At 49.2% G+C, this 25,160-nt stretch overlaps 1 protein-coding gene across 5 annotated transcripts in view; it reads left to right on the forward strand.

Annotated features, from left to right (window-relative positions):
* Positions 1 to 25,160, forward strand: part of BCORL1 (BCL6 corepressor like 1) — a 64,385-nt gene that overhangs the window by 36,045 nt on the left and 3,180 nt on the right. For 4 of the 5 annotated variants that reach the window (XM_038588280.1, XM_038588278.1, XM_038588279.1 and 1 more), the window contains 7 exons: positions 1,339 to 1,728; positions 5,725 to 5,948; positions 10,426 to 10,647; positions 12,750 to 12,916; positions 13,863 to 14,008; positions 21,311 to 21,388; positions 22,418 to 22,571. In XM_038588280.1, the coding sequence (XP_038444208.1) occupies positions 1,339 to 1,728; positions 5,725 to 5,948; positions 10,426 to 10,647; positions 12,750 to 12,916; positions 13,863 to 14,008; positions 21,311 to 21,388; positions 22,418 to 22,571 (1,381 nt within the window). The remainder of the gene's footprint in view (positions 1 to 1,338; positions 1,729 to 5,724; positions 5,949 to 10,425; positions 10,648 to 12,749; positions 12,917 to 13,862; positions 14,009 to 21,310; positions 21,389 to 22,417; positions 22,572 to 25,160) is intronic. The other variant, XM_038588281.1, reaches the window with a different exon arrangement.

Consider the following 25,160-nt stretch of genomic DNA (forward strand, 5'->3'; position numbering starts at 1 on the left):
CGCAGTGGTAATTGGGGCTCGTAATGATGGCCTGGAGGCCTTGCAAAATCCTGAAGTGTCTTCTGAATCATCAAAGAGTGATTACATTATGCCCAGTCCCGTTTTACTGTTAAACACATTGTACTGTATTTGATTCTTTGGAAATTGGTGATCCCTGTGTGATCTCTATGGTGATTCCGCATTAACCAGAATATTAGATTAACCAGAACACTTCGTTCCCTGCCCGGTCTGTATATGGAAATTTTACTGGATATTTGCTGTCTTTTAAACAATCTGACTGACTTCAAGCTTTGGTTAAGGGCTGCTCTGTTTGCCTTGAAACCATTTCTTTCTTCTGCTGACCTCGCTTGTGTTTGGGGATTGTCGAGTTAATAGCAAGTCCTTGGGAGAAAGATGGTGGTGTCTCAGAGCTACTTCTGAAGAAGATTGTCAGATCTGCTGTTGTGCTAAACTGGGCCAATTTAGGGTCATATTTTTGTGGTTAGCAGAGTTGAAGGAGGGAGTGGGGATGAAATGGCCTCTGGGCAAGATGATGGAGGTGGGCAGGAAGGGTACCATGACACTAGGGTCCTGGGGAGAGGGGAGAGCAGTGCCTGCCCAGTGGCAGTGAGTAACAGCTGCAGTGGGGAGGAGGGGGCATGCAGGGAGGGAGCTCCACCCCTGGACTCTTGGCCACTTAATAGGAGGTGGGGTCAATGAAAGGGAAGAGGGCCTGGCTGGAGGAGCTTTTGAGTGGGACTAACCCAGGCTGTGTCACATGAAAGGGACTCCTGGCTTCGATCTTCCTGAGACTCTTTTGTGACGATTCTGCTTGTCCAGAGTAGCTCTTTCAGTGAGACTGGTGGTCACATAGTGAGCAGGGGTGGGGGTGCCCTGCTGATCTGCCCTCCCTCACCTACTGCTGAACCCTAATTTCCCGAAGGGCAGGGACCTATGACCCCCTCTTGCTCCTCACATAATGCTGGGCAACTTGTAAGCCACTAAGTCAGAGTTTGTGCAATGAATTAAAGTCATGGCAACATGGATAAGGAAGGGCATGTGGCTTGGATTCTCAATATTTGTGTGGTATACTGGACTCTGTAAAGTGCTTATGGGCTGATTATCTCATTTGAGCCTCATAACAGTCCTGTGAGGCCAGTAAGGCAGAGAACAGTGTCCCTGTTTTATAGAGAAGGAAACAGAAGTGAAGGAACTTTCCCAGAGCACACAACTAATAACTGGCAGAGCCTGAACTTGAACCCAGACCTTCAAGCTTCTAATCCAGGGCACTTGCTTCGACATCGTACTCTTTGTCCTTTGAAGAGGTACCTGACCGTCCTCTGTACATCCCGTCCACAGGAAGCATCTGTAGCTCCTTTGCTGGTATGGCAGACAGTGACATGGGAAGCCAGGAGGTCTTCCCCACAGAGGAGGAAGAAGATGTGACCCCCACCCCAGCTAAGCGTCGAAAGGTGAGGAAGACCCAACGGGACACCCAGTATCGCAGCCACCATGCCCAGGACAAAACTCTGCTGAGCCAGGGCCGCCGGCATCTATGGCGAGCCCGAGAAATGCCCTGGAGGACAGAGGCTGCCCGTCAAATGTGGGACACCAATGAGGAGGAGGAGGAAGAAGAGGAGGAAGGCCTGGTGAAGAGGAAGAAGCGGAGACGACAGAAGAGCCGAAAATATCAGACTGGAGAGTACCTGACAGAGCAAGAAGAAGAGCAGCAGCGGAAAGGGAGAGCAGGTAAGGCAGGCTGGGGGCTTGTGCCCCAGTGAGCTGCTGTCACTCGTCCCCAAACCACAGTGATGTTGGCCTCTGGGGACCCTCGGGCATTCTGGGTGTTCCCATCTCTGCCTTCTCTTCGCCAGCCAAAGGCCTCTGCACCCATAGAAACCTGGTGCTATGAGCTCCAGCTGCCAGAGGGGGTCACTCAACTCCAGTCCCAAGGTTTTGGCTTGGGGTTCAGATCGAATGAGTCTGGACTGACCTGCAGGTGAGCGGAGGACATGAAGGCCCGAGCCCTCGTATAAGAGTCTGAACCTGTGGGCAAGGCCACAGTGGCATCCTTGGCCTAGAACAACTCGTTACCAGGGAGTTCTCTGGTTGGCTTGAGGGGAGCTGGGTCTTGGGAGGTTGGATTCTCTCTCCTAGAATCCTGGGTTCAAGAAGAAAGAGGCATTGGCTGCCTTTCCTGGGATGCCTCCAGCCCCTACACTAAAAAGAAGTACAAAGTTTCCTCAAGTTAACAGAAGAACTTCAAGTAGAAGCGGGCACAACTTTGCTTTCTCAATTAAAGCTACAAAGGTTATTAAGAGGCAGAGTGAAGCTTTGAGGTGACCTGAGGTGGCATCATTTTTTGTTGGACCTGAGTTGGAAAAGCAGGCAGACCAAGGAGAAACCCAGGCTTTCTTTGGCTACATCAGATGCATCATATGTAATCGTGGAGGCACAGACTGTCACCAAAGTTAATTTATCAGTGTATCAGTATGTTCGGCTAAGTACTGTTTGGGCCCATTCCTCATGGTTTTTTTTTTTGGGGGGGGGCACATTTCTGTAGTGGATTTCTAGATGAGCAAAAAGTGTGTCTCTGGGTTCCATAAGAGCACATCTGTCTCTTGCTCTCTCCCTCTGACCTCTGCCCTTGAAGCAACAATTGATTGTCTCTGATAATGTATGTATCTTGAGCCACTGGGAAATATCTACAGTCTCCCTTTTCTTGAAAACTGAATAACTGCGTTCTGAGGGGGTAGTAGATTCTGGCTTTGCTGCAATGCAAAGACGGCTAAACCTCATTTCCAGTTCTGTTTAAGTAGAGATGTATACGATGCCATCCCTACACTGCAGAGGACAATGGAGCTCATTTTCATCAACTGTATGAGAGAATGGAAATAATTTTCCCTTTTTCCTGCCAGAGCCATAAGGGATCGGTCAGGAATGAGGTGTCAAGCCATTGGTCTCAGCCACTTGTGTTAGGATGAAGAGGAACTTTTGTGTCACCCAGTCTTCTCTAAGGAGAGCTGGTTTCCTACAAGCTTGGACGCTTCCTGTGGAACTTACTGGTTTTGGAATCAGAAGGACCTTCGAGGTTACCTGGTTCTGTTTTCCACCCAAAGCAGAGATCTCTGGAACACTGCACTGTTGACAGGTGGCCTTTACTTAAACACCTCCAGGATCATGGAGAACACTGCTTAGCAAGGCATCCTGTTTGATTTGGGGGCAGCTTCAATTGTTGGAACGCAGGTTATTATCCCTCCACGCACATGTCTAAGGGTCTTGAGTCAAGGCTGTTGGCTTTGGCTTATGGTTTGGTTATCTTTCTCCAGACTGATGGTGACACCTTCATGAAGAGATTGCCTGGCAAACATCTCTCTTCTCAGGAAAGCTCGGATCCTTCCTATTACTACCTATCTTTGAGGTTGACATCAGGTAGTCAGGCAGAGGCCAAACTATAGATAGGTCACCCTACTTCTGTCTGAATCTCATGGCCTTTTCGTTTTTTTTTTTTTTAAGGATTTTATTTATTTATTTATTTGAGAGAGAGAGAGAGAGCATGTTGTGCACTAGTAGGTGGGGAGGGGCAAAAGGAGAGGGAAAAGCAGACTCCCTGCTGAGCGTGAAGCCCAACGCTCCTCCATCCCAGGATCCCGAGATCATGACCTGAGCTGAAGTCAGACGCTTAACCGCTTAACCGGCTGAGCCACCCAGGCACCCTCATGACCTTTTGTTTTGTCCTGGACTTTGGTATCTCCCTCCTTGACCTGCAGAGGGGATAGGAAGAGCCACTTCCACTCACACACCTACTACTTCCACTCTGTTTCTTTCCGTGCTACTCTGAAGTTCTTGCTCCACTGCAATTGAATAAACTCTAGAGCCTGCCCTGCCCTGGGTAAACGGTGTAGGGAGCTACTGCTTTTCCTGTGGTGGTGAATGCTGTAATATGGCTTCCCCATGTTTCCTGAGGTCCTCCCTCACAAGGCATAGTTCTGTTCCTTCCTCTTTTGCCTCAGCCCAGACTTGCATCAAAAGCCCTGGTTTAGAATGTTCTGGTTGGAATTGCCATTAGAAGCCATGTAACACAACAGTTATTGGACAGATGTGGGGACCCACTGGTGGGTTGGGGCTAGTTGGGAGAAAGGACTGGTATGACAGCTGGCCTTCTAAGAGCTGTATGTAACCTAGAGCCAATTCCTCATACTCTAGTGATGGCTCCAACATCTGGATTTGCCCTTGGTAATGTCATATGTAAGAATACATGCCATAGTCGAAGGAGGCGAGTTAAGAACTCTTGGATCTTGCTTAACCCCCTTGGTTCACAAATTGGAGAAACTGAGGCTGCAGTTATTCATTTCCTAGACATCCTGATCTTTTGCCATCTGTTCAGTTCTGTGGGGGAAATAAAGAACACATGGGCAAGGCCCTCCCTAAGTAGCTTGCACTGTGATAATACGATAAGGATGACTTCTTTATAGCACCTTATAAAGGGGTTTTGTATATGTTACTTCATTTAATTCTCACACCAATCCTCTGAGGTGGAATGTATCTTCTCCATTTTACAGACATAGAAACTGAGGCTGTAGGAGATTATGACTTGCCTCCAGCCAATCATACAGTAGTGGCCAAGCCATGTAACACTAATATTAGTTAAGAGATGAGGGTAAACCCAATCTATCCCCTCTATACATGGGGTTTAGGACTGACCTGTGAGATGAGGCTGTTGGCACTGAAGCTCCCAGTGCCACTCAGGGATCTGTGCTCTGCATGTGGAAAGAGCTATAAGAATCACAGCACACTTTCTCTTTCATTGTTTTTTTTTTTTTTTACAAAAGATTTTATTTATTTATTGTAGACAACAAGAGTATATGTGAGTATGTGTGCCAGGCAAGTTGGGGGAGGAGCAGACTGTGAGGGAGAGAGAAGGGGAAAGAATCTCCAGCAGACTCCATGCTGAGCTTGGAGCCTGACTCGGGGCTCAATCCTACCACTCTAAGATCATGACCTGAGCTGAAACCAAGAGTCAGCCACTCAACTGACTGAGCCACCCAGGGGCCCCTTGAATCGCAGCCATGCTTTTTGAATCCAGAAAGTGCTTTGTCTAGTGAGCTGTGGCTGAGATGTTGTCCAGTGTATTCCAGTGACTTGATTTTCAACCAGGGCAGACAGCAGCTTTCTGTGACTGCCCACCAGCTAAGTAGGCCCATGGCACCTTATGGTTTCAGGGAATTTTTGTGGCTTCGATCTTGGTATCCTCAGAGAGTGACCAACCAGGCAGTCAGGTAGGAGAGCTGAGGCAATGAAGGAAGACTTCTCCATTTACGCCCCACCCTAGTATACTTCATACTTTGCTTCAGCAGAGCTGCTAAATTTGTTTTCACACTGGAATGGAGAGAGAGACCAAAGCGATGGGGGAAGAGCTGAAAAGAAAGCTCTGATTTGCTCTGGGCTACGGGGGAAATCCTTTTAAAATTACCCTCATCTTGGGGACAGTTAGATGGGCTGCCCCCTGCTGGCAGGGCTGGGAGTCATCACCAGCTTGGAGAGAAGGGATTTTGATACTGAGGTAGTGTCCACTTGAGAGACATTTAGTGGAATTGTTGGCACCACACTAGACACTGGTAGCTGATAGACAACTTGGCATTGAGATTCTAATCCCCAAAACCTTCTGATTCATCTTAGAGGAAGGCATTGCTTTTCTGTGTTCCATTTCCCTGATACCCATTTTTTCCTGTTTCTTGCCTTCAGATTTAAAGGCCCGTAAGCAGAAGACTTCCTCCCAAAGTTCGGAGCACCGCCTCAGGAACAGGAACCTTCTCTTGCCCAACAAAGCCCAGGGGATCTCAGATTCACCAAATGGTTTCCTCCCAAATAACCTGGAGGAGCCAGCCTGCCTTGAAAATTCAGAAAAGCCATCGGGAAAACGAAAGTGCAAGACCAAGCACATGGCAAATGTCTCAGAAGAGGCAAAGGTACCGTTGCCATTGAGGGGAGTTGATGGGAAGGGAGCAGGCTAGGATGGCGGGCTTTCTAGAGGCTCCCCGATCCATAGTCCTCTGAGTGAGTGAGTGAGTGGATGGGGAGGACCAAATTAACTCATATATTGTTTTAAGATTTTATCTCTTTATTTCAGAGAGAGAGAGAGAGAGAGAGAGACAAGCATAAGCATCAACAGTGGGAAGGGCAGAGAGAGAAGCAGACTCCCTGCTAAGCAAGGAGCCAGACACAGGATTCAATCCCAGGACCCAGACACAGGACTCAATCCCAGGACCCTGGGATCATGACCTAAGCTGAAGGCAGCTAGTTTACTTGACTGACTGAGCCACCCAGGCACCCCTTAACTCATATTTATTAAAGTATTTTGAAGTGGTTCTAGAAGAGTTGGGGGTTGCATTTGAAGAATGGAAACTAAAGTTATAGTTAACAAGAGTCTGCAAGCTCTCAGGTTTGGTTCTTAATGGCTTTTCCTCAACAGTCCTTGGATCTCCTTTGAGTTAAGAAAGAGTTGAAGAATATGGCAGGATGTTAGCCTGAATAGCTTGTTAACATCCAATCAAGAAGCTTTTGTCTGAGCTTAACTCCCTGGAAACCAGTCAGAGTTTTCTGAATCAATCAAGGTAGAAAACAACTTGTAGAAGCAAGGATGTTGATGTCCAGACAAAGGTTACTTGAGGGTAGAGCTGAAGGAGTTATAGCTGCCCTTCCCCATCCCCAGCTCACCAGTTCTTTGCTTCTACAGGAAGCAGAGGAACAGGCAAGTGGGCACTCACCAATCAGTAGCCAGGCCAGCATTCTAGAATCCCTGTTCATAATTGACATCTTTTTGGGGGTCTGATGTTCACATCATGGGTTTCGGGTTCTACATTGTACCATTTGAAAAAAAAAATCACATAGTCCTCAGTCCTCAGTAAGCTTTACATTTGAGAGAATCAAAGATCCAGGCTCAAATGTCATTGGCGACCCCCCCCCAAAAAAAAAGATCATACTGGGTTTGTTTGGTGGTTGGATTTTTCTAGCTCTTTCCAGCTCCAGAGCAGGGATCCCTGGGTGGCACTGGCAAAAGGTGGGAGACCCAGGTGTTCATCTCCCCCTCTTTTTTCCCTTCCTCCTAGAATCTGGTTCTAGCTCAGACAAGGTATTCAAGCTTATTTCCTCATCCTTAAAAATGGAGATGATACTTCACATCCTTTCTATCTCACAAGGGTGCTTGGAGGAACAAAGGAGGCAATGGACTTAAAAGGCTTTGATAACTGTAAAGTGCTCTTTGAGGTTGGTGTACACTCTTGAGCTTCAGGTCAAGGCAAGGATGAGAGAACAGAGGCATGGAGTGGCAAGATAGTAGTGACCATTCCCTCAGACCCCCGGGGCGGGGGAGGAAGAAAGAACTCTGCTTTGTGCTGAGAGCTCCGTTCACATGGTTGTCCTTAATTCCCACAACAGCTGTTAGAGGTGGGCATTGTTGTCCTCATTTTATGATGAGGAAACTGAGGCTCTGGGAGGCTAGGGGTCTTGCACGAGGTCACCCAGTGGTTCTAAGTGACAGAGTGGGGACACGAAACAGACCTGACTGCCCAGGCTCTTTCTATGGGCCTCCACCCTATGAATGGGTGGCTTCTGTCTGTATCTGGGAGACATCGGGGGTGGGGGCGGCCAGTCAGGGACACACTGCAATGCTGAGCAGCTCTGGTGAAAGGTGGGTGTCCCCCTCCTCTTCCCCTGCTACTCCTCCCCAGACACTCAGATGGCCCTGTCCCACACAAAGGTGACCAGCCTCCTGACATTCAGCGGCACACGCTGATAGTTGTGTCTGGTTATTCCGCCTGGCACTGTGTCTGCTGAAATGTTCCTCCGAGAGAGGTTCTGTCCCTTCACAGAACCTCCCTTTCTCCCTCCTGCCTTTCTTTCTTTCCCAGTCACCACCACCTGCTCTGGATGCCCCCATGGCACGGTGCTTTGTAGTGGGAAGTGAGGTGGGGGGAGGGTGGGGGATGTGCCTGCAACACTAAAGCTGGGGCACTGGCCAAAGACTTCTTCCCACAGGGGCTCTTAGCCAGGGGGGATGAAGGGAGGGGCGGGGCCCCCCATTTATCCTTGCTCCTCCCCTTCTCAGGCAGCTTCCGTTGTCTCTGGCAGCTCTTGCCCCCAGAAGGAGTGTTACCCTTTGGCTCCTGACTTGGCTTAGCAAAAACCTGGGAACTTTACCCTGCATTCTCCAGTATTGCCATTATCTACCTCTGTCCTCGTGGCAGTAGAGCAAAACTCTACACTCATAGGCAGTGCCTTCCTGCTAGTGACTGGGCCTCTCCTCCCTTTAGGAACAGGGATGGATAGCAGCTCTGGTTGTCTTGGGATTTACTAGAGGAGACAAATGCCCTGGGCTCTGGTCTTTTCCCTGCTGCCATTACTTTCTGGACTTTATGATTTTCTAGGTAACTTTTCTGTCTGCCCAGGGCTCTGCACAGAGATGGCTTGAATCAAGTCAACAAATATTTGTTGTGATGATGTGTCCAGCCCCGAGAAAAGTGTGTAAGGAACAAAAGAGAAGATGACAATATAAAACCAACCCTGAAGGAGCTTCAAATCTAGAAGGGGAGACCAGACTTGTCCATGAAATAGTGGAAGGAAGTTAAAAGCCTGGCACCAGGCACCAGATTGTTGTAGGCTAGGTGTTCTGAGTATGCGGAGAAGAAGGCTAGAGTGTTGTAGAATGTTATAGAAGACATAGGATTTTCATGAGATTTGGATAAGTGGTATGTATGAGTTGATTATTGTGGTCTGACAGATTACCCTCAAACTTAGCAGCTCAACACAACAAACATACTATCTTCCACAGCTACTAGGGTTCAGGGACTCATGAGCAGCTTAGTTGGGTCTGGCTTAGGGTCTCCCATGAGGTTGCAGTCAGGGTATCATCCAGGGCTCCATTAAACCAAAGGCTTGACTGGGGCAGGAAAGTCCACTTCCAGAGGGGCTCTCCCACATGGCTGGTCATTGGCAGGAGACACCTTCTCTCCTTGCCCTGTGGGCATCTCCAAAGGACTGCTTGAGTGTCCTCGTGATGTGGCAGCTGGTTTCCCCCAGAACAAGTGATTCAAAAGAGAGTGAGGCCGAAGTCACATTGTCTTTTAGGAAATGGCTTTGGGAGTCACACACTGTCACCCTTGCACTCTCCTGTTGGCTACACCAGTCAGTCCTGTCCAGTGGGGCGGCAGGGGGTGCTATGTAAGAGCACAAATATCAAGAGGGGTCATCAGGGACCATATTAGTAGCTGGTGAGGGCAAAGTCTGCCCCCTGGGTGCCTAATGATTCATGTCCCTCCCACATGCAAGGCTGACCCACCTCTCCCCAAGGCCCCCTGAAGTTTTGTCCAGTTAGGATGTCAGCTCCCAGTTTATTTATTTTTATTTTTTAAATTTTATTTATCTGAGAGAGAGAGAGAGAGAGAGAGAGAGAGAGAGCATGAACAAAGGCAGAGGCAGAGAGAGAAGCAGACTCTCTATTAAGTGGGGAGCCCGACACAGGGCTCCATCCCAAGACCCTGAGATCATGACCTGAGCTGGAGGCAGATGCTTAATGGACTGAGCCACCTAGGTGCCCCCAGTTCCCAATTTAGAATCTCATCATCTAAATTAGGTCCAGGTGCAGATGAGGCTCCTTGGGTCTGGTTACTTGAGTACAGTTGCTAGAACACAGTACTTCCTCATCTGATGAGCCCATGAGGGAGAAAGTGAAGCTCAGAGAGGTTAGGCCTTAACCCAGGTCTTGTAGCTAGTGGGTGGCATAGGCAAGATTCCAGACCTAGGTCTGTCTGACTCTTGAGCCTGAGTGCTTTCTACTACCCGATGTGGGCATGAATGTGATCTAGGGCTGTGGTACAGAGGAAGGTGGGAAGAGGCTGGGGCAGGTTATTAAAATTTTATTTATTTATTTATTTTTAAAGATTTCATTTATTTATCCATGAGAGACAGAGAGAGAGAGAGAGAGAGAGAGAGAGAGAGGCAGAGACACAGGCAGAGGGAGAAGCAAGCTCCACGCAGGAAGCCCGATGTGGGACTCGATCCCCGGTCTCCAGGATCATGCCCTGGACTGAAGGTGGCACTAAACCACTGAGCCACCCGGGCTGCCCAGAAGGTAGGCTTTTGCAACAAGAGTGAAGGCCTTAGCAGCTATGCCTCTCCAGTCAAAGATACCTGTCTCCGCTTCTCTATTCTCAGTTCACTTCGATGATTTAGAAATAGGACTTGTAAAAACAAATGGAAATTGAGGCAGGTAAAGAAGGCACGCAGGGTCCTTGGGGGAAGCTGGGATGTCTCCTCCGTCTCTGATTTCCAATCCCTTGATCATTTGCTGGCGTATGTGATTGAGGAGTTGAGTCCCTTGGCATCTACTCCTTGGGTAGGAATAGATGGGAATCTGCGCTGATCCAGGACCCCATTTCTGCTTTCCAGGGCAAAGGTCGTTGGAGCCAGCAGAAGACACGATCTCCCAAATCTCCCACTCCAGCAAAACCCACGGAACCATGCACACCCTCTAAGTCCCGAAGTGCCGGCCCAGAGGAGGCCTCTGAGTCACCTACAGCCCGGCAGATCCCCCCAGAGGCACGTCGGCTCATAGTGAACAAAAATGCAGGCGAGACTCTCCTGCAGCGGGCGGCCCGTCTTGGCTATAAGGTAGGGAAATCCCCCAGTGGCATGATGCCACTGCCCTGGCATCTGCAGAGAAGCTTCCATGACTCTTCTGGGGCTTGGGCAGGGCTTTGTTTGGGGCTTCAGCCTCCACTGGACTCTCTTCTACTGCCCACATGGCCTCTGGGGCCACCTGGCTGCCCTCATGGAGTATGGGAATGCAGGCTCGTTTGAATATCAATTGGGAATGAAAATAATTGAAAAATTGCTAATCCAACACATTCTTAGACCAGAAATGGGATTTTGATGTTGTCTTGAATTTTTCTTTGTGGTGCTTCCCACCCTACTCAGAGAGGAACAGGGGCTCCTGCTTACTCTTCATACCCTCTGGCTCCCCCTCATTTCGGCTTCCAATAGCAGACGAGTCAGTAGTGCTTCGGAGGGCCAGGGCTGGGCTCCACTTCCGAGAGGCTACTTCCCTGTGGGTTGGAAAGAAAGCAGGAAAGGAAGCTGGCATTTGTCAAGCATCACTTTTGTCCCATTAAGAGCTCTGAATTCTTCATATCATTTTATCTTTACCACTGACCTATGGAGATAGGTTTTATTAGCCCCGTTTTACACACAAGAACATCAAGGCTTAGCACTACTAAATGATGTGTCCAAGACCATTCAACTAGTCTGAGTTCACACCAGGGTGTTTTTGATTCCCACATGCCAGGGTAGGGTGGAAGCCTACTCCAAGACCATAATTCAATTTTGTTGTCAGATATTTTTGTTGATATGAACTCCTTGACCAGGAATCTTTGCCCACCACACTGATGAGTTCCTAAGGATTTGCCCTTAAGGGTAGAGCTGCTGGGTTTTAGAGCAGGCCTTGATTTCTTTAAGGCTTCCAATACATATAACTGACTCACTTAAAGATGGTTGCACTCCCAGCCAGGCTGGTCGGCACAGGAGAACTGCCTTGACAGTGTCTCACTGGCAAGCTGCCCATCTTTCTTGAGCACCTAGTGTGGGGGCCGGGATAGGTGCCGAGGGAGATCTAAGGAGAAAAGATGACCAACCCCTGCCCTCAAGTTTAATCTTCTTTTACCTGGGGCCAAACCAGCAAGTAAGAGACCACAGCAGAGAGAACCAACCAAGACAGGCCAGGAGCGGGTTGGGCAGCCTGCCACGGGAGGGAGGAGTAGTCTGAGGCCTGAGGGAATAGGTGAACGCTGTCTGCATTGGTGCGGGTAGGGGGCCTTGCACTCTCCCGGGTACAGGGAGCATGATAGTTCCTATATCCAAGAGATGGCAGCTCCAGCACAAGCGCACACTCCCTTGCATGTTCGCTCATTTCCTCACTCACCCGTTCTAGCCGACCAGCCTGTGAGCTAGCTGTCAGACAGGATGCTTAAGCCACCCATGTTGCCCAGGCCTGGGAGAAGGCTGGTAATGGGCCCCTGGTCCTGCTGCCCACTTCTTCCCCTCCCCCTCAGCTTATCCACTGACTTCATGCCAGACTAGCTGGGGTGCTTGCTTCTAGTCCTGGAGTCCTGCCTCAGGTCCTATGCTGTAGCCCAGGGAAACTAATCACTAGTATATGAATGAATGGCCACACTGGATTATTCTCAGAGCAATCCCGATTTGAGGGGAGGGCTAGAACTGGGACAGCGCTTGAAACAATTAAAACCAGCATCCATGGATAGCACTCAAACCAATTCTTTCCTCCTTGTACTCCAATTACCATCAGAGGCTGTGCTTGCCACCACCTGCCTTATCTCTGGTCTTCTGCTGCCTTGCAAAGCCCCAGACTAGGGAACCAGTGCTCAGGGAGTTGAGGCCTGAGAGTTTGAGCTCTGGGCGGGCAGGTGAGTCTCTCTGCGGACCTCACAACAACAACTCACACCAGATCAGTGAGTATTCTTGGTCAAAAGAAATGTCTCCCCACTGCTAAGGAAATAGCCCAGAATGGAGACCCTGGCCATGGCATCTCAAGACTGACTTTGTCGACAAAAGATTTCAAGACATGCCCCTTAGTCCCTGGAATAAAGTGCAGGCCCTACGACTTCCTCTTTGGACATTTGGAGACCTTCGAACCTACTTGGGGTGATTTCAAGAATTTAGGCCTCTCTTTGCTCACGGAGCCATCCCTGTCCCTATAGGACGTCGTGCTCTACTGCCTCCAGAAGGACAGTGAAGACGTGAATCACCGCGACAACGCTGGCTACACGGCCCTGCATGAGGCCTGCTCCAGGGGCTGGACTGACATCCTGAACATCCTGCTGGAGCACGGGGCCAATGTGAACTGCAGCGCGCAGGATGGCACAAGGCAAGAAGGCCACTCCCCCCCCCTCCTGTCGTGTCCCGTCCGTCCGTCCGTCCCCCCGACCTCTCTCCAAAGAATCTGCTGCAGCCTGGACCTTCCCAGCACACCAGGCCTCGTCAGGAAGTATTTCTTGGGAAGACCCTGGACTGCAGGGGGAGGCAGTTTAGGGCAGGAGGTGGGGGGAATATATTCCTAGCTGGCCAGTCCACACTGGCAACTAAAGGGAGGTGAGGGTTATCCAGGGATCATCCTATCAAATGTAGCTTTACCAGAAACAGCACTCAGGTGTCCCTCCCAATCCTCCCGGTGGTGCATCTGTCTCAGGTAGTGTCTTGGGCTCTAGGAAATGGGAGACTGACGTAGGGTATAACATCCCAGATTTGACTCTTGATTTGATGTCTGTATGCTTTAAAAAAAAAAAAGATACCTGCTGTGTCTTCAAGAAATCACACTCATTCCCCTCTGTCAGAGGACCTACTTCCTGGGCAAAATTGAGACATGAGCTGCTTACCAAGCAGGGGCACTTGGGTTAGAAGATGCAGGTTTTGCTTCACTGCCACCTGGCATGTGGAGTCACTCTGCTCAACCCTGCTCCTGGGTGGTCATTCAGATCTTTCTGTTCATACCCCTAGCATCTGCTTTAAGTTTATTTTCAGGTTATCCTGAACTCCAGAGCTTCCAGTGGAGCTACATTGTTACCTTAGGGACTGTCCCAAAATATCGAGGGAACCTAAGAGAGAGAGATGGGAGAGAGGAGAAAAGAGGCAGAGGAGAAGGAAGTGGGGAGATCTGAGTAAGGGGTGCAGTTCAGAGGTGGTTCTTCCACACTGACTTACCCATATGATTCTGGGCTCATCTTATTTGGCTTTTCCCTGATAAAGTAGCTCGGGGCTAGACATCCACGTTCCCACTTGGGCCCTGTTGTCCTCACCCTGTATCACCTCCACAGGCCAGTTCATGATGCGGTGGTCAATGACAACCTGGAGACCATCTGGCTCTTGCTGTCCTATGGGGCTGATCCCACACTGGCTACCTACTCGGGACAGACAGCCATGAAGTTGGCCAGCAGTGACACCATGAAGCGCTTTCTCAGCGGTAAGCACAGCCCGGGCTTGAAGCCATCATCCTTGGGGCTGGCCTCTGATTCCTGAACTCCTGAGGAGATTATCTTTCATCTCCCTCCATCTCAAACAGCTCCCATGAGGGGCGTCAGCCCTCTTTACAGGCTTTCCTTGAAGTGTCTCAGAAATCTCTATACACTTTGAAAAGCCCAGAGGTCCACTTCCTCTTGTTCCTGTGCCATGAGCATCCATATCGCATGCATCTTCTTCAGGAACATGGCAGCCCACAGGGACCTGTTTCCCAGCGAGATATGTGGGGTAGGTGTGGCCCCACTGATAGATTGAGCTGGGGCAAAATGTGTTGACCCCAGTTCTGAGTGGGATGTTAGCTACAAAGAAATGACACTTGGCATTTACCTTTGTCTTTGTACTTTCTCCTTTTTGGTGATCAGAGTGGAACCCTTGGGACCCATCCTGATGCGTTTCTTTTTTTTTAAGATTTTATTTGTTTAGAGCAGCCCAGGTGGCTCAGCGGTTTAACGCCGCCTTCAGCCCAGGGTGTGGTCCTGGAGACCCAGGATCCAGTCCCACGTTGGGCTCCCTGCATGGAGCCTGCTTCTCCCTCTGCCTGTGTCTCTGCTTCTCTGTGTGTGTGTGTGTCTTTCATGAATAAATAAATAAAATCTTTAAAAAAAAAGATTTTATTTATTTATTTGAGAGAAAGAGAGCAAGCATGAGCAGCGGGGAGGGGCAGAGGGAGAGGGAGAAGCAGGCTCCCCACTGAGCAGGGAGCCTGACTCCAGGGGCTTGATCTCAGGACCCCAGGATCATGACCCAAGCTAAAAGCAGATGCTTAACCCCCTGAGCCTCCCAGGTGCCCCTTGATGCTCAATTTCTCACAGCCCCTACCTATGGTCACTGATGTTGCCTCTGCACCCCCGTTCCTTTTTCTTCCTCCCTCACCTGGCCTCTCTAGAAAAGTACCTTATATTTAGGCCCATGGCAAGGGCCACAAGCCAACATGCATTTATCTTCTCATTAGTGGAGAGCCACTGTTTGTCTACAGTTAGATAGCTCTACTGAGCCGGGCAGCAGGGCAGAGGGCAGGACGGACGTCTAGTATGGGCATGCTCACTGGGATTCTCCTCAGACTTGATCTGATAAAGGAACCCCCCCTCCTTAGTGACATCACAACTCGGCCCTTGCTCTAGCAGTTTCTTCTTCAGACTGCCAGAGTGCTGGACAGATGAAGCAGCTGGCTGTTGTCTCATTGACCCTGTGTGGAGGGTCCCGTGTTTGTGGTGGAACCCCTCTTAGACCGGGAGCCCATAGGACCAAGGGTTTGCCCAAGGCCACTCACTCTGACCTAGGCTGTGGCCCTCATTAGTCCTGGATTCCTACCTCCCCGAAGATCCAATTCAGGGCTCCCAACCAGGGGATCATTTATTTACTGAACAAAGATTAACTAGATAGCTGATGATGGAGGGAGAAACAAAGGAATGTGAACTAAAGGTCCCATGGAAGGAGGACTAGGTGAGAAGCACCACTTCGATACTAATAAAAACTGAGGGAAAGTGATGGGAGGCTGTGGAGGGAGGCCTTGACTCCTGCTCAGCCAGCCTTCATCTAGTCTCCAGTCAACCTGACTAAACCCTATAGTCACCGTCTACAGGCCTCAGGCTTCCTTTGGGACCCAGTCCCTGCTTAGGGGCAGAACTGCCTTTTTCTTCCTCCCAGCTCTGAGGTCCGAGGCCCCTGTCCGTGAAGGGCAGAGCAGTTTGGGGATGCTCATTCAGTCATTTGTCCTGGGCTAGTGATGACTTTTGTTTACTTTGGGTGCACCATCATGAGAGCGCAGGCTCAGGGCAAGCCACACTTTGTGGCCTTTTCTCACATACCATGTGCCGCACGGACTGTTTTTACACACACACACACACACACACACACACACACACACACACACACACACTTTGTGGCCTTTTCTCATATACCATGTGCCGCACGGACTGTTTTACACACACACACACACACACACACACACACACACACACACACATTTACATTCAACTTGATTCCCAGGAGAAGCTGGCACTGAGGAACACCTAGAACTTCTCTACATGATAAAAGTACTGCATGAAGCTCTGTCTCTGATCAACAGATTTCATCCAGGAGCCTCTCTTGGGGCTAGAAACTGTCCTCCTGGGGGTCTTGGGCTGCTCTGGATCCAAAAAGAGCCATCTCTGACCACATTAGTAAGCAGACAAACTCTTTTCTTCCCTGACCCGTTCTCCAAAATCCCAAAGGAATTCAAATGTTGAAACCATTTTCAGTAGTTAAAAATTTAGAAACACGTTTTTTCCTACTCTCATTTCTGTTAGTTAATTCCAACTACTAGCCAGCCTTTTGATGCCTCTTTAAGCTAACCCGAATGCCAGCCCACGTTGCAGAGTTAAGAAAAGACTTTTTTCTTTTTTTTAAGATTGTATTTTTAAGTAATCTCTGTAACCAATGTAGGATTCGAACTCACAACTCCAGGATCAAGAGTTGCATGCTCTACCAACAGAGCCAGCCAGGTGCCCCAAGAGAAGACTTTTCTTAATTCTGGCACTTGGTAGCCTGTCCAGGCCAAACACCTTCATTCAAATCTTAACATTGCTTCTCGACTTCATAGGCACTGAGCTATAGCCTCCTAGTGGGGGCCAGGAAATGAAAGGAGTGTTAGAACAGGGCCACCTCTCGACCATGTAAATATCAAGTGCTGGTCAAAGGCAGACCTCTGGCTGGCTGTTTGGGAAAGTGCTAACAAGCCAGGCTAGGGCCTTGGCTCCACACTCCAGGGAGACAGTCACTGGCAGGAGTCAGCTGGCTCCTGCGAGAGGGCACTTGGGGCCCAAAGTCTGTTTTGGGGGAATGAGAAGACAATACTCAGGTTTTTTTTAATTGAGGTGAAATCCACCTAGTATAACCATTTGAAAGTGAATGGTTCAGTGGCACTAAGTATTCACAATATCATATACACATCATTAGGAGCTTAATTCCTTGAACAGAGTATTTTCTTCTCTTTTTGAATCCCGGTAGCCCCCCACACACAAACCAAATCTCACAGAACCACTGGATAGGGCCGCATAGTGGCTGTAGGAGGCACCATGGGGTTGGAAGTTTGGGAGGCGTTTCCCTCACTGCCCCACCTCACCAACCCCTAAACCTGGATGCATTTGGGTGGACTTCTGGATTTATTTTTTTTTAACCTTGCCTGTCTGGCTGAGGTATTTAAAAAGGTTTTTGCTTTCCATCCCCAAGCATTTGCCTGACCAGACTCTCTGTAGATTAATTGTCTTCTTCCTCCCCTGGTGGAGATCCCACTGGGCAGAAGATGAAGGCAAATCGCTGTAGGGTGCAAAGGGCTCCATTTTCTGCAGGTGGAAAAGCTGAGCAAGAGCCTCTGTGTTGCTCCTGCTGTAGAGCTCCCCTCTCTTTTGTGTGAGGCCGCTGTTTTGGAAAAGTCTGGGAATCGAATCCTCTTTTAAAATACACAAAGGAATGTCACTATTTACAAGTATCCTGTAGTGAATCCTTTTGCAAAGCAGAAGATGCTGGCAATTCATCTGGGTCGTAAGTGTGGGTTTTTCTGTATTGAGTTGGCTTAAAGTTTCTCATTTCTTTCCCTCTCATTTCTCCTGAGACCAGGAACTGTGTGGTGACACCCCTCATCCATTCATTCATCTGTGTGGTTAGTGAACCCCTGCTGGGTTTTGGGTACAGCACTGGGTACCGGAGGTCAGGCAGTGGACCCTTTCTCTCTTGTCCTCAGGCTGGAAGCACTAAGCCATCCAGACCCTTGGGGAGGTCTTTGAAAGACCTCCTCCTTGAGCCAAATTACAGGCAGGCATGTGATTGATTTGCCTTTGACCCTTTGAAGAAATGAATAATATCCACACTAGTCAAGGGAAAACAGATTTGTGTCCCTCTTCTGTCAGAGAATGTGGGGGCTGAGGGAAGTTGCCGCCGTTTAGTTTGAGGCCTCCAGGGAAGTATCGGGACTGCTTTTCCTTTCACCGACGAAAGGGTTAGTAGGATACCCCTTGGGGTCACTGCATCACAAGTTCTGTTTTTCCTGCCGGAGACCTCTGCCATGTGACCCCATGTCGAAGACCAATTGTTTTTGGTTTTGGCCTCCTTTCATGTCCCTTGGGCTGGTGACTTGCTTGGTGACACAAGGAGTGGTATGGTGGGACTGTGAGGAAGAGCGAATCCCTGATGACTAGGGGGCCGCTCCACAGTGAGTACTTAAACATTTTCTTTTGTCAAGGTGAAATTCACAGAATGTAAAATCAGCCACTTAAGGGAGCAATTGAGTGGCATTTAGTGCCTTCACAACGTCCTACAGCCACTGCCACTCTCTGGTTCCAAAACCTTTTCATCAGCCCCAAAACAAAACCACAGCCCATGAGCAGTTGCTCTCCATTCCCTCCAGCCCCCCAACAACCACCCATCTACTTCCTATCTGTGAATTTGTCCCCTCTGGACATGGCACACAAGGGAATCACACACCGTGGGGCCTTGCGCCTCTGACCTCTTCCACGTAGAGTCACGTTTTCAAGGTCCATCCACGTGGTGGCACATCTCAGTACTTCCTGCCTTCTGATAGCTGAATAGTATGCCGTCGTCCGGCTCTGCCACATTCTCTATATCCATTCATCAGCTGGTGGACATTTGGGTTGTATCTGCCTTTCAGCTATTGCGACTAGTGCTGCTGGGAACACAGTCTGTCAGGGAATGGTGTGAGTGCCTGTTTTCCATTCTTTTGGATAAATACCCAGGGGGTGGGGCTGCTGGGCTGAGGGCCTGTATTGAAGAAGGGGAAAAGTAAAGGACTGAACATTGTGAGAGGGCGAGTCAAGTTTCTTGTGTGTGGCTTGTGGGCCTGCTCCTGCGTCTGCATCTCTGCTCCTGCCCACTCATGTTGGGCTGTTTCCAGAAGGCAGATCCACCTGCAGATGACAAAGATTCACTGGCAGGAGCATTAAGGCATGTGCTGGGGAGGTGGGGCAGGCAGGGGTGCTCCGAAGGCAGGCCCTAGAGAAGAGCCCCAGGAATGTGGTGAGCTAGGGTTGCTGTGATGGAGTTGTCGTGTGGCCTCCCAGCAGTTGGGGGTGGGGTCAGCAGTCATCAGGACCACGTGTTCTGGCCCGTGCTGCTGAAGCGAGTATATTACTTTTTGGTGTCGCCTTGTAGTCATTCCTCCCTCCCTCTTTTCCCTGTGTAGTTATTACACTCCTACTACGTGCCAGGCACCCGGGTTTAGGCCATGGGGAGATCATGATGAACAAGACAGGCATGGTCTGTGTGTCTTGGCAACTTACGATCTTGTGCCACTGTCTCCCAGGACACCTAGCACAAGGCCAGGTACAGAATGGGCATCTGCCTAACTGATGCTTTTGGAAGAAACCCCTTCCAACTCCCAAGGGACATGGGGTACAGAAAAGCACATAAACTGGCAGTCATGACCTCCAGAGTTTTTTTTGCGGAGTACATAAAAAAGATCTCTTGTACGTGACTAAAGGTTTTCCACTGTAGCTGCTCAGCCATTATTTTGAAAGCTCTCTCTGGCGGCTTTTTCCTACGAGAAGAAACCCTTCATCTCCTAGAAGGTTGCTAAAAAGTTACTTCTTTCAGTAGCTCACAATAGCTAATAGGCATTTTTGCTGATAGCATGTGTGACCCAAAAGGAGAGGAAATAGCGCAGCGGCACCTTTCACCGGGGGAAACTAGCTTTGTGCCTTGAGGAGCGGCCACCACGTACCTGCTGGGGTTTGGCTTCCCGAGGGCACCCTCACATCACCTGTACACTTTGGACTCTCGCCTGTCCTTTCTCCCAGGTGTCACTTGAGGGCACGTAGCAACCACACAGAGCTCAGTCAGCTTGCCAGCCGTGCGAGGTGGCATATTGGCAACCACCAGGCCATGTGCCCCCAGATGACACAGTTGAATTTGTCAGGAAAACCTGCTTCTTGCCCATGTGGGGCTGCACGGTGAGACAACAGCCTAGGTGCTGTTGAGCCAGGAAATGAGGAGGCGAGGGGGCAACCTGCTGTCTGTCCTCAGGCCAAGTAAGAGAAGGTGGTTAAAAATGTGTTTATTGCGGCAAAATACTTATGGCAAAAAATGCATTATTTTTAACCATCTTCAAGTGCATAATTGAGTGACATTAAGTGCATTCATCACCCCAAACGGAAACCCTGCACCTATTAGGCAGTCACTTCCTGTTCCCTTCCAACTACCAGTCTTTCTGTCTCTCTAGATTTAACTATTCTGGACGTTTTATATACATGAAATCATACAGTATATGGCCTTTTGTATCTGGCTTCTTTCATTTAGTGTAATGGTTTGTTCATGTTGTAGCACACGTCAGTACTTTTTTTTGTTTTTGTTTTTGTTTTTGTTTTTTACAACTGAACAGCACTCCATTATATGGCTAGACCGTGTTTTGTTTATCCCTTCATCAGCTTAACAACATTTGGGTCGTTTCCACTTTTTTTTTTTTTTTTTTTTTGGCTATTGTGAGTAGACCTGCTATGAACATTCATTTGTGTATAACTTTTTGTTTGAACACCTGTTTTCAATTCTTTTGGGTATATACCTAGGAGTGGAAGCAAAAGGTTTTTATGAGGATAAACTTGGCCCTCTCCCCCATGTTTTTCAAAGATGAAACAGAAGGAATTATGCTCCCTTATCTTACTTTGAATTGGAGAGATCCTGATTGGCTCTGTGAACATTGTAACCTGCGGGAAATTGAAATCTTGGGATAGGTCTAAGATTCTGCTGGCAGAGTCCATTCCCTACACCACTGAAAGTAGGGATCACAGACCTAAATGCCTTTAGGCTGATCATGTAAGAGAGCAGAGCAGGCTGGGTGGGGACTGTTGAAGCAGAGCACGCACATGTCGCTTCTGCCTCCAGCCAACTGTTGACATGCAGGAATGTGGGACGCAGTGTTGCCAGATTTTCTGATTTTTTTTTCAAGAAAAGTTGGAAATCTGGATTTTTAAGTGAAATCTCTCAATTTTAAAATCTTTGACGTTAATTAACTTTTTTTGGGGGGGGGTTAAAACACTGGGCCACACCCCAGGTGGTCAGTGGGCTAGATTTGGCTCCTATTTGCTGTTTAGCAACCTCTAATCAATAGCAGGAAACATCTCTCTCTGGTAGCTCCCAGGACTTCTTGTGGTCCTTCCTTCCCTTCTCCCATCCTCCTAGCCCCCTATGGACACAATTTGTTTCTAGATTCTTCTGCAGCCTACCCTCCTTGTCTCACTGCCTTCTCTTCTTTCATCAGATCACCTCTCAGATCTTCAGGGCCGGGCAGAGGGTGACCCTGGCGTGTCCTGGGACTTTTACAGCAGTTCTGTGTTGGGTAAGCTTGGAGTCAGATTCCTCCCATGCCTCCCATGCTTGTCTATGGCTCAGAGGCTCAGAGATAGGGGGTGGCTTTGGGTTTCCTGGATTCTTCTCAAAGACAGGAGTGACCCTGTGGAGGCAGCCTTTCTCCACCTGTTGGTAACTTACAGACCCTTTCAACGCAAACCCTAGCCCATGCTTCCCCCCGGACTCTGATGCCACAAAGTCACCCCTCAGTAGCCCTCTCCCACTTCTGCTCTGGGTATTGTTTTCATTCTCTGTCCCCCAGGTGCCCTCCTCCTCCCTTGTTTTGTCTTAACACTGCCAGAAGCCCCTGTGTGCATCATCCTCTCTTTTGGCGTTGTTTACAAGAGCCCCAACCCCTCACCTGGCCGCTCTCAAGCCCTCCCTGCCCTGCCCCCACCACACACGCTTTCTGAGGCAGCTGCTGTCTCCGGAGCCCTAGCCCCTGATCCAGGCTTTCCTCTCTTGGGAGAATCTTTATCTGTGACCGTCAGCTAGCACTCATCCCTTGGGCCAGGGCCGCAGATTGGGGGAGGTGCCCACCCCGAGCCCCTGGGAGGCTGGAGTGGGAGAAGGTTGGGATGGAATGAACTGAACCACACCCAGACATGCCGGCTGGAGAAGAGAACTGGCTGAGGGGCCCCTCCGGGCTTCTGAGAGCCCAGCAGGCTGGGCAGGTGTTTCTACCTTGCCTTTGACTGCTGGTTATATCGGCAGGCTTCATCTCCAACAGCCGAGCAACTCACCCTTTACATCACCTGGCTTTTTTCCAACTGAAAGGTGGAGGAGGATAATGAATTTCTGGCCACAAAATAATGTCTTCCAGGGATAGAACTTTCATGTGCCCTCCCACCCTTGGGATCAGCCGTGGGATCAGCAAAACTGGGCCCCGACCAGGGGTGTGTGGGTTTGGCGTCTAAATCCTAATCACCCACCTTCACATCTCTTTTCTTGTTGGAGCATTTCTTTTTAGTTTTGTGCATGTAGCGAAGTCCTAATATCCTATGTGCTCTCCTTACAGAGGAAAAAGATGGCTTTGCCTGTGACCTCCTGCATAACCCTCCTGGGAACTCTGATCAAGAAGGAGATGATGTGGAAGAGGATGATTTTATGTTTGAGCTCTCAGACAAGCCTCTTCTCCCTTGCTACAACCTCCAAGTGTCAGTGTCCCGCGGGTAAGTGTCTAAGAGATCTCGAGGGACCGAGTGCCAGGATCCTGGCAACTCCTGGCCTGCCTCCCTGGGAAGGATGGAGTTCTCCAGAAGGAAGCAGCCACCTGGTGAACAAACGCTGGAGCTTGGGAAAGATGCCCTATGACCAAAGCCAGCCTGGCTTTCCCACCCCGGTCAGTTATGTTCAGAACAGAGGCTGTAAACTTTAGATATACTGACTATATGTATTTCCCAAACCCTAAAGCTAGATTCGCTCTCTGAGGGATCCTGTGCTGTTCCTGGGTGTAAGAGATGATATGGGAGATATTTGGGCTGATGAACTATTAGAATCTCTGGAACGTTTTTGTGGTTTCTGGGAACAGCCAGACAGAATATTTGAAATTGAGATTCTTGGAAAAGCCACAACATATGGTTGCCATAGCTAAGGGGCTGCTGGGGTCCTTAAGTAATCCACAGGCTGCTTCCTCATAGCCTTCATGTTGGTGAGGTGATGGCACCAGCACTGTCCTCTCAGATTACTGTGTATGTTATTAATGGGTGTCACCCAGCTTCGGGGACTAGACTATACCTGACACCATTAGATGGAACCCGGTCTAATCTGTGTTTGATAGTCCAGAAAGGGATCGGACAGCCTGCAGGGCCATGGTTCTGGCCGGCTTTCACCGGGTGGCAGAGCGTGGCAGTGCTGCTTGGGAGGATGTTGGATGGACTGTCCTCTTGTTCTTGGCATCCATCATCAAGTGTTTTCTTCTCCTTGCTGTCTTCACATAGTTTAAATACCTTTGTAAACACTCTTAAGGAGACTTTTTCTTTGATATCTATTTTTAAAATATCAGACCCTGTTTTTTTCAAAAAATGAAAGCACATAAAGCGCGCACGGGTTGGAGAGGGGTGGGCAAGGGGTTAGGAGCCCTTCCTGTGAGTCCCTCCCAATCTGACAACTCTAACCATTGGGCCACCAGTTTCTGTGCATCCCTTCCCCCAGGGCCTGATAAGAATAAAAATAGCCTATATGATGATACTAGTTGGCTTCAAGTTTCAGGGGCTTTTGGTCCTTATTCTTCTGGGCATCAGTTGATCCCTGAGGGCAGGGCGGGGCCTCTGGGATATAGTATTGCACAGTTAATTAATTCCTCCAGAGTATTCAGCACCTCCTTCTCTGAAACAGGATCTTGGGACCCAGGCAGTAAAAGGACCAGGGTAGTGTGCATTAGGTGTGGATGGAACACAGAGCAACCGAAAGCCACTTGCCACTCAGCAAGCCAGGCAGCAAGCAGCTTTTCAGTTGAGATCTTGGCACAGGCAGAGCTGGTTCTCCTGATGTTAAGTCCTCCCATGCCTCTTCTGAATCTGTCCTTCCCCACAGCTGCAGCACAATGGGAAATGTAGGTTCTTCAAGAAGTAGGGAGGGTGTAGGAGCGCCTGGGTGACTCAGTCGGTTGAGCTCCTCACTCTCGTTTTTTGGGTCATGAGATTGATCTCCCAGTTGGGTTGTGCACTCAGCCCCTGAGTCTGGTTAGGATTCTTCCCCCCACCTCCGCTCCTCCCCCCACTCCTCACTCCTGTGTTGGTAGGTGTGCACACGTGTGTGTGTGCACACTCTGTCATAAACAAAATCTTAAAAGAAGTAGGGAGGGTGTAGAATGATGACCTTGAGGCCCTGCAGAGTTCGGAACTGCCTTCGGAATCATCAAAGCAAAGCTGAATTCTGATTACCAACTGTTAATGTTCAGGGGCTTCTTTTCCACTGTTTGAAAGTGATGGTCCAAATGTATGGTATCTGTAGTCCTTTTCTCTGAACCCAGAGCACCCCATTTCCTGATGGTGTGAGAAGAGCATTTACTGTCACTGGGGAGAGTGTTGCATTTTAGGGAGAAGGGGTGTGGGTCTGGGTAGAAGTGGTATGTGTCTTGCAAGACACTCGCTTCTATAACTGTCTTCAGCAGGCACACCAGGTCAAACCATGAGGGCCAAAATACAGCCTTAAAAAAATCTCCAGTCTAGTGGAGGATACAGACAAGTATGTAATCAGCTCTAATAAAAGACAAAATTTCCAAAGCAGATTTATTATTATAAAAGTGTCACACAGTTCAGAAAGGTATCGGGCAAATAGTAGAAGTTCCAGTCTACCCTACGCCACGGAGAGAACCGCAGTTTACATGGCTTTTGTATCCTTTCTGAAACAAGCTGTGTTAGAAGTATGATAAAAGGGATGTGAACCAAGTGCCATGAGACTATGGAAGATGGGATGAGCGACCAGTTTCATGGGGAAAGGCTTCACAGGTGATCCAGCATCTAAACTGGGCTGAGGATATGGATGGAGGGCACGGGACAAGCAAAGGCTTACAAGTTTGGAAAGTTTAGATAGCAGGGCTTATCCATCAAATGGCTGGCACTTGAGAGGTGGGGGATACACTGTGTGTGTGACCATGAGTGTGTGTGTATGTTATGGGGGGAGATTGGGCTGAAGAGGTTGAATGGGGTCATGTTTGAAAGATCTTATAGGGGCATCTGCCCTAGGCTTACTTAGGTCATGATCCCAGGGTCCTGGGATCGAGTCCCACGTTGGGCTCCCTGCTCGGTGGGGAGCCT

The sequence above is a fragment of the Canis lupus genome, chromosome X (assembly GCF_011100685.1).
Source record: "Canis lupus familiaris isolate Mischka breed German Shepherd chromosome X, alternate assembly UU_Cfam_GSD_1.0, whole genome shotgun sequence".
Classification (NCBI taxonomy): Eukaryota; Metazoa; Chordata; class Mammalia; order Carnivora; family Canidae; genus Canis; species Canis lupus.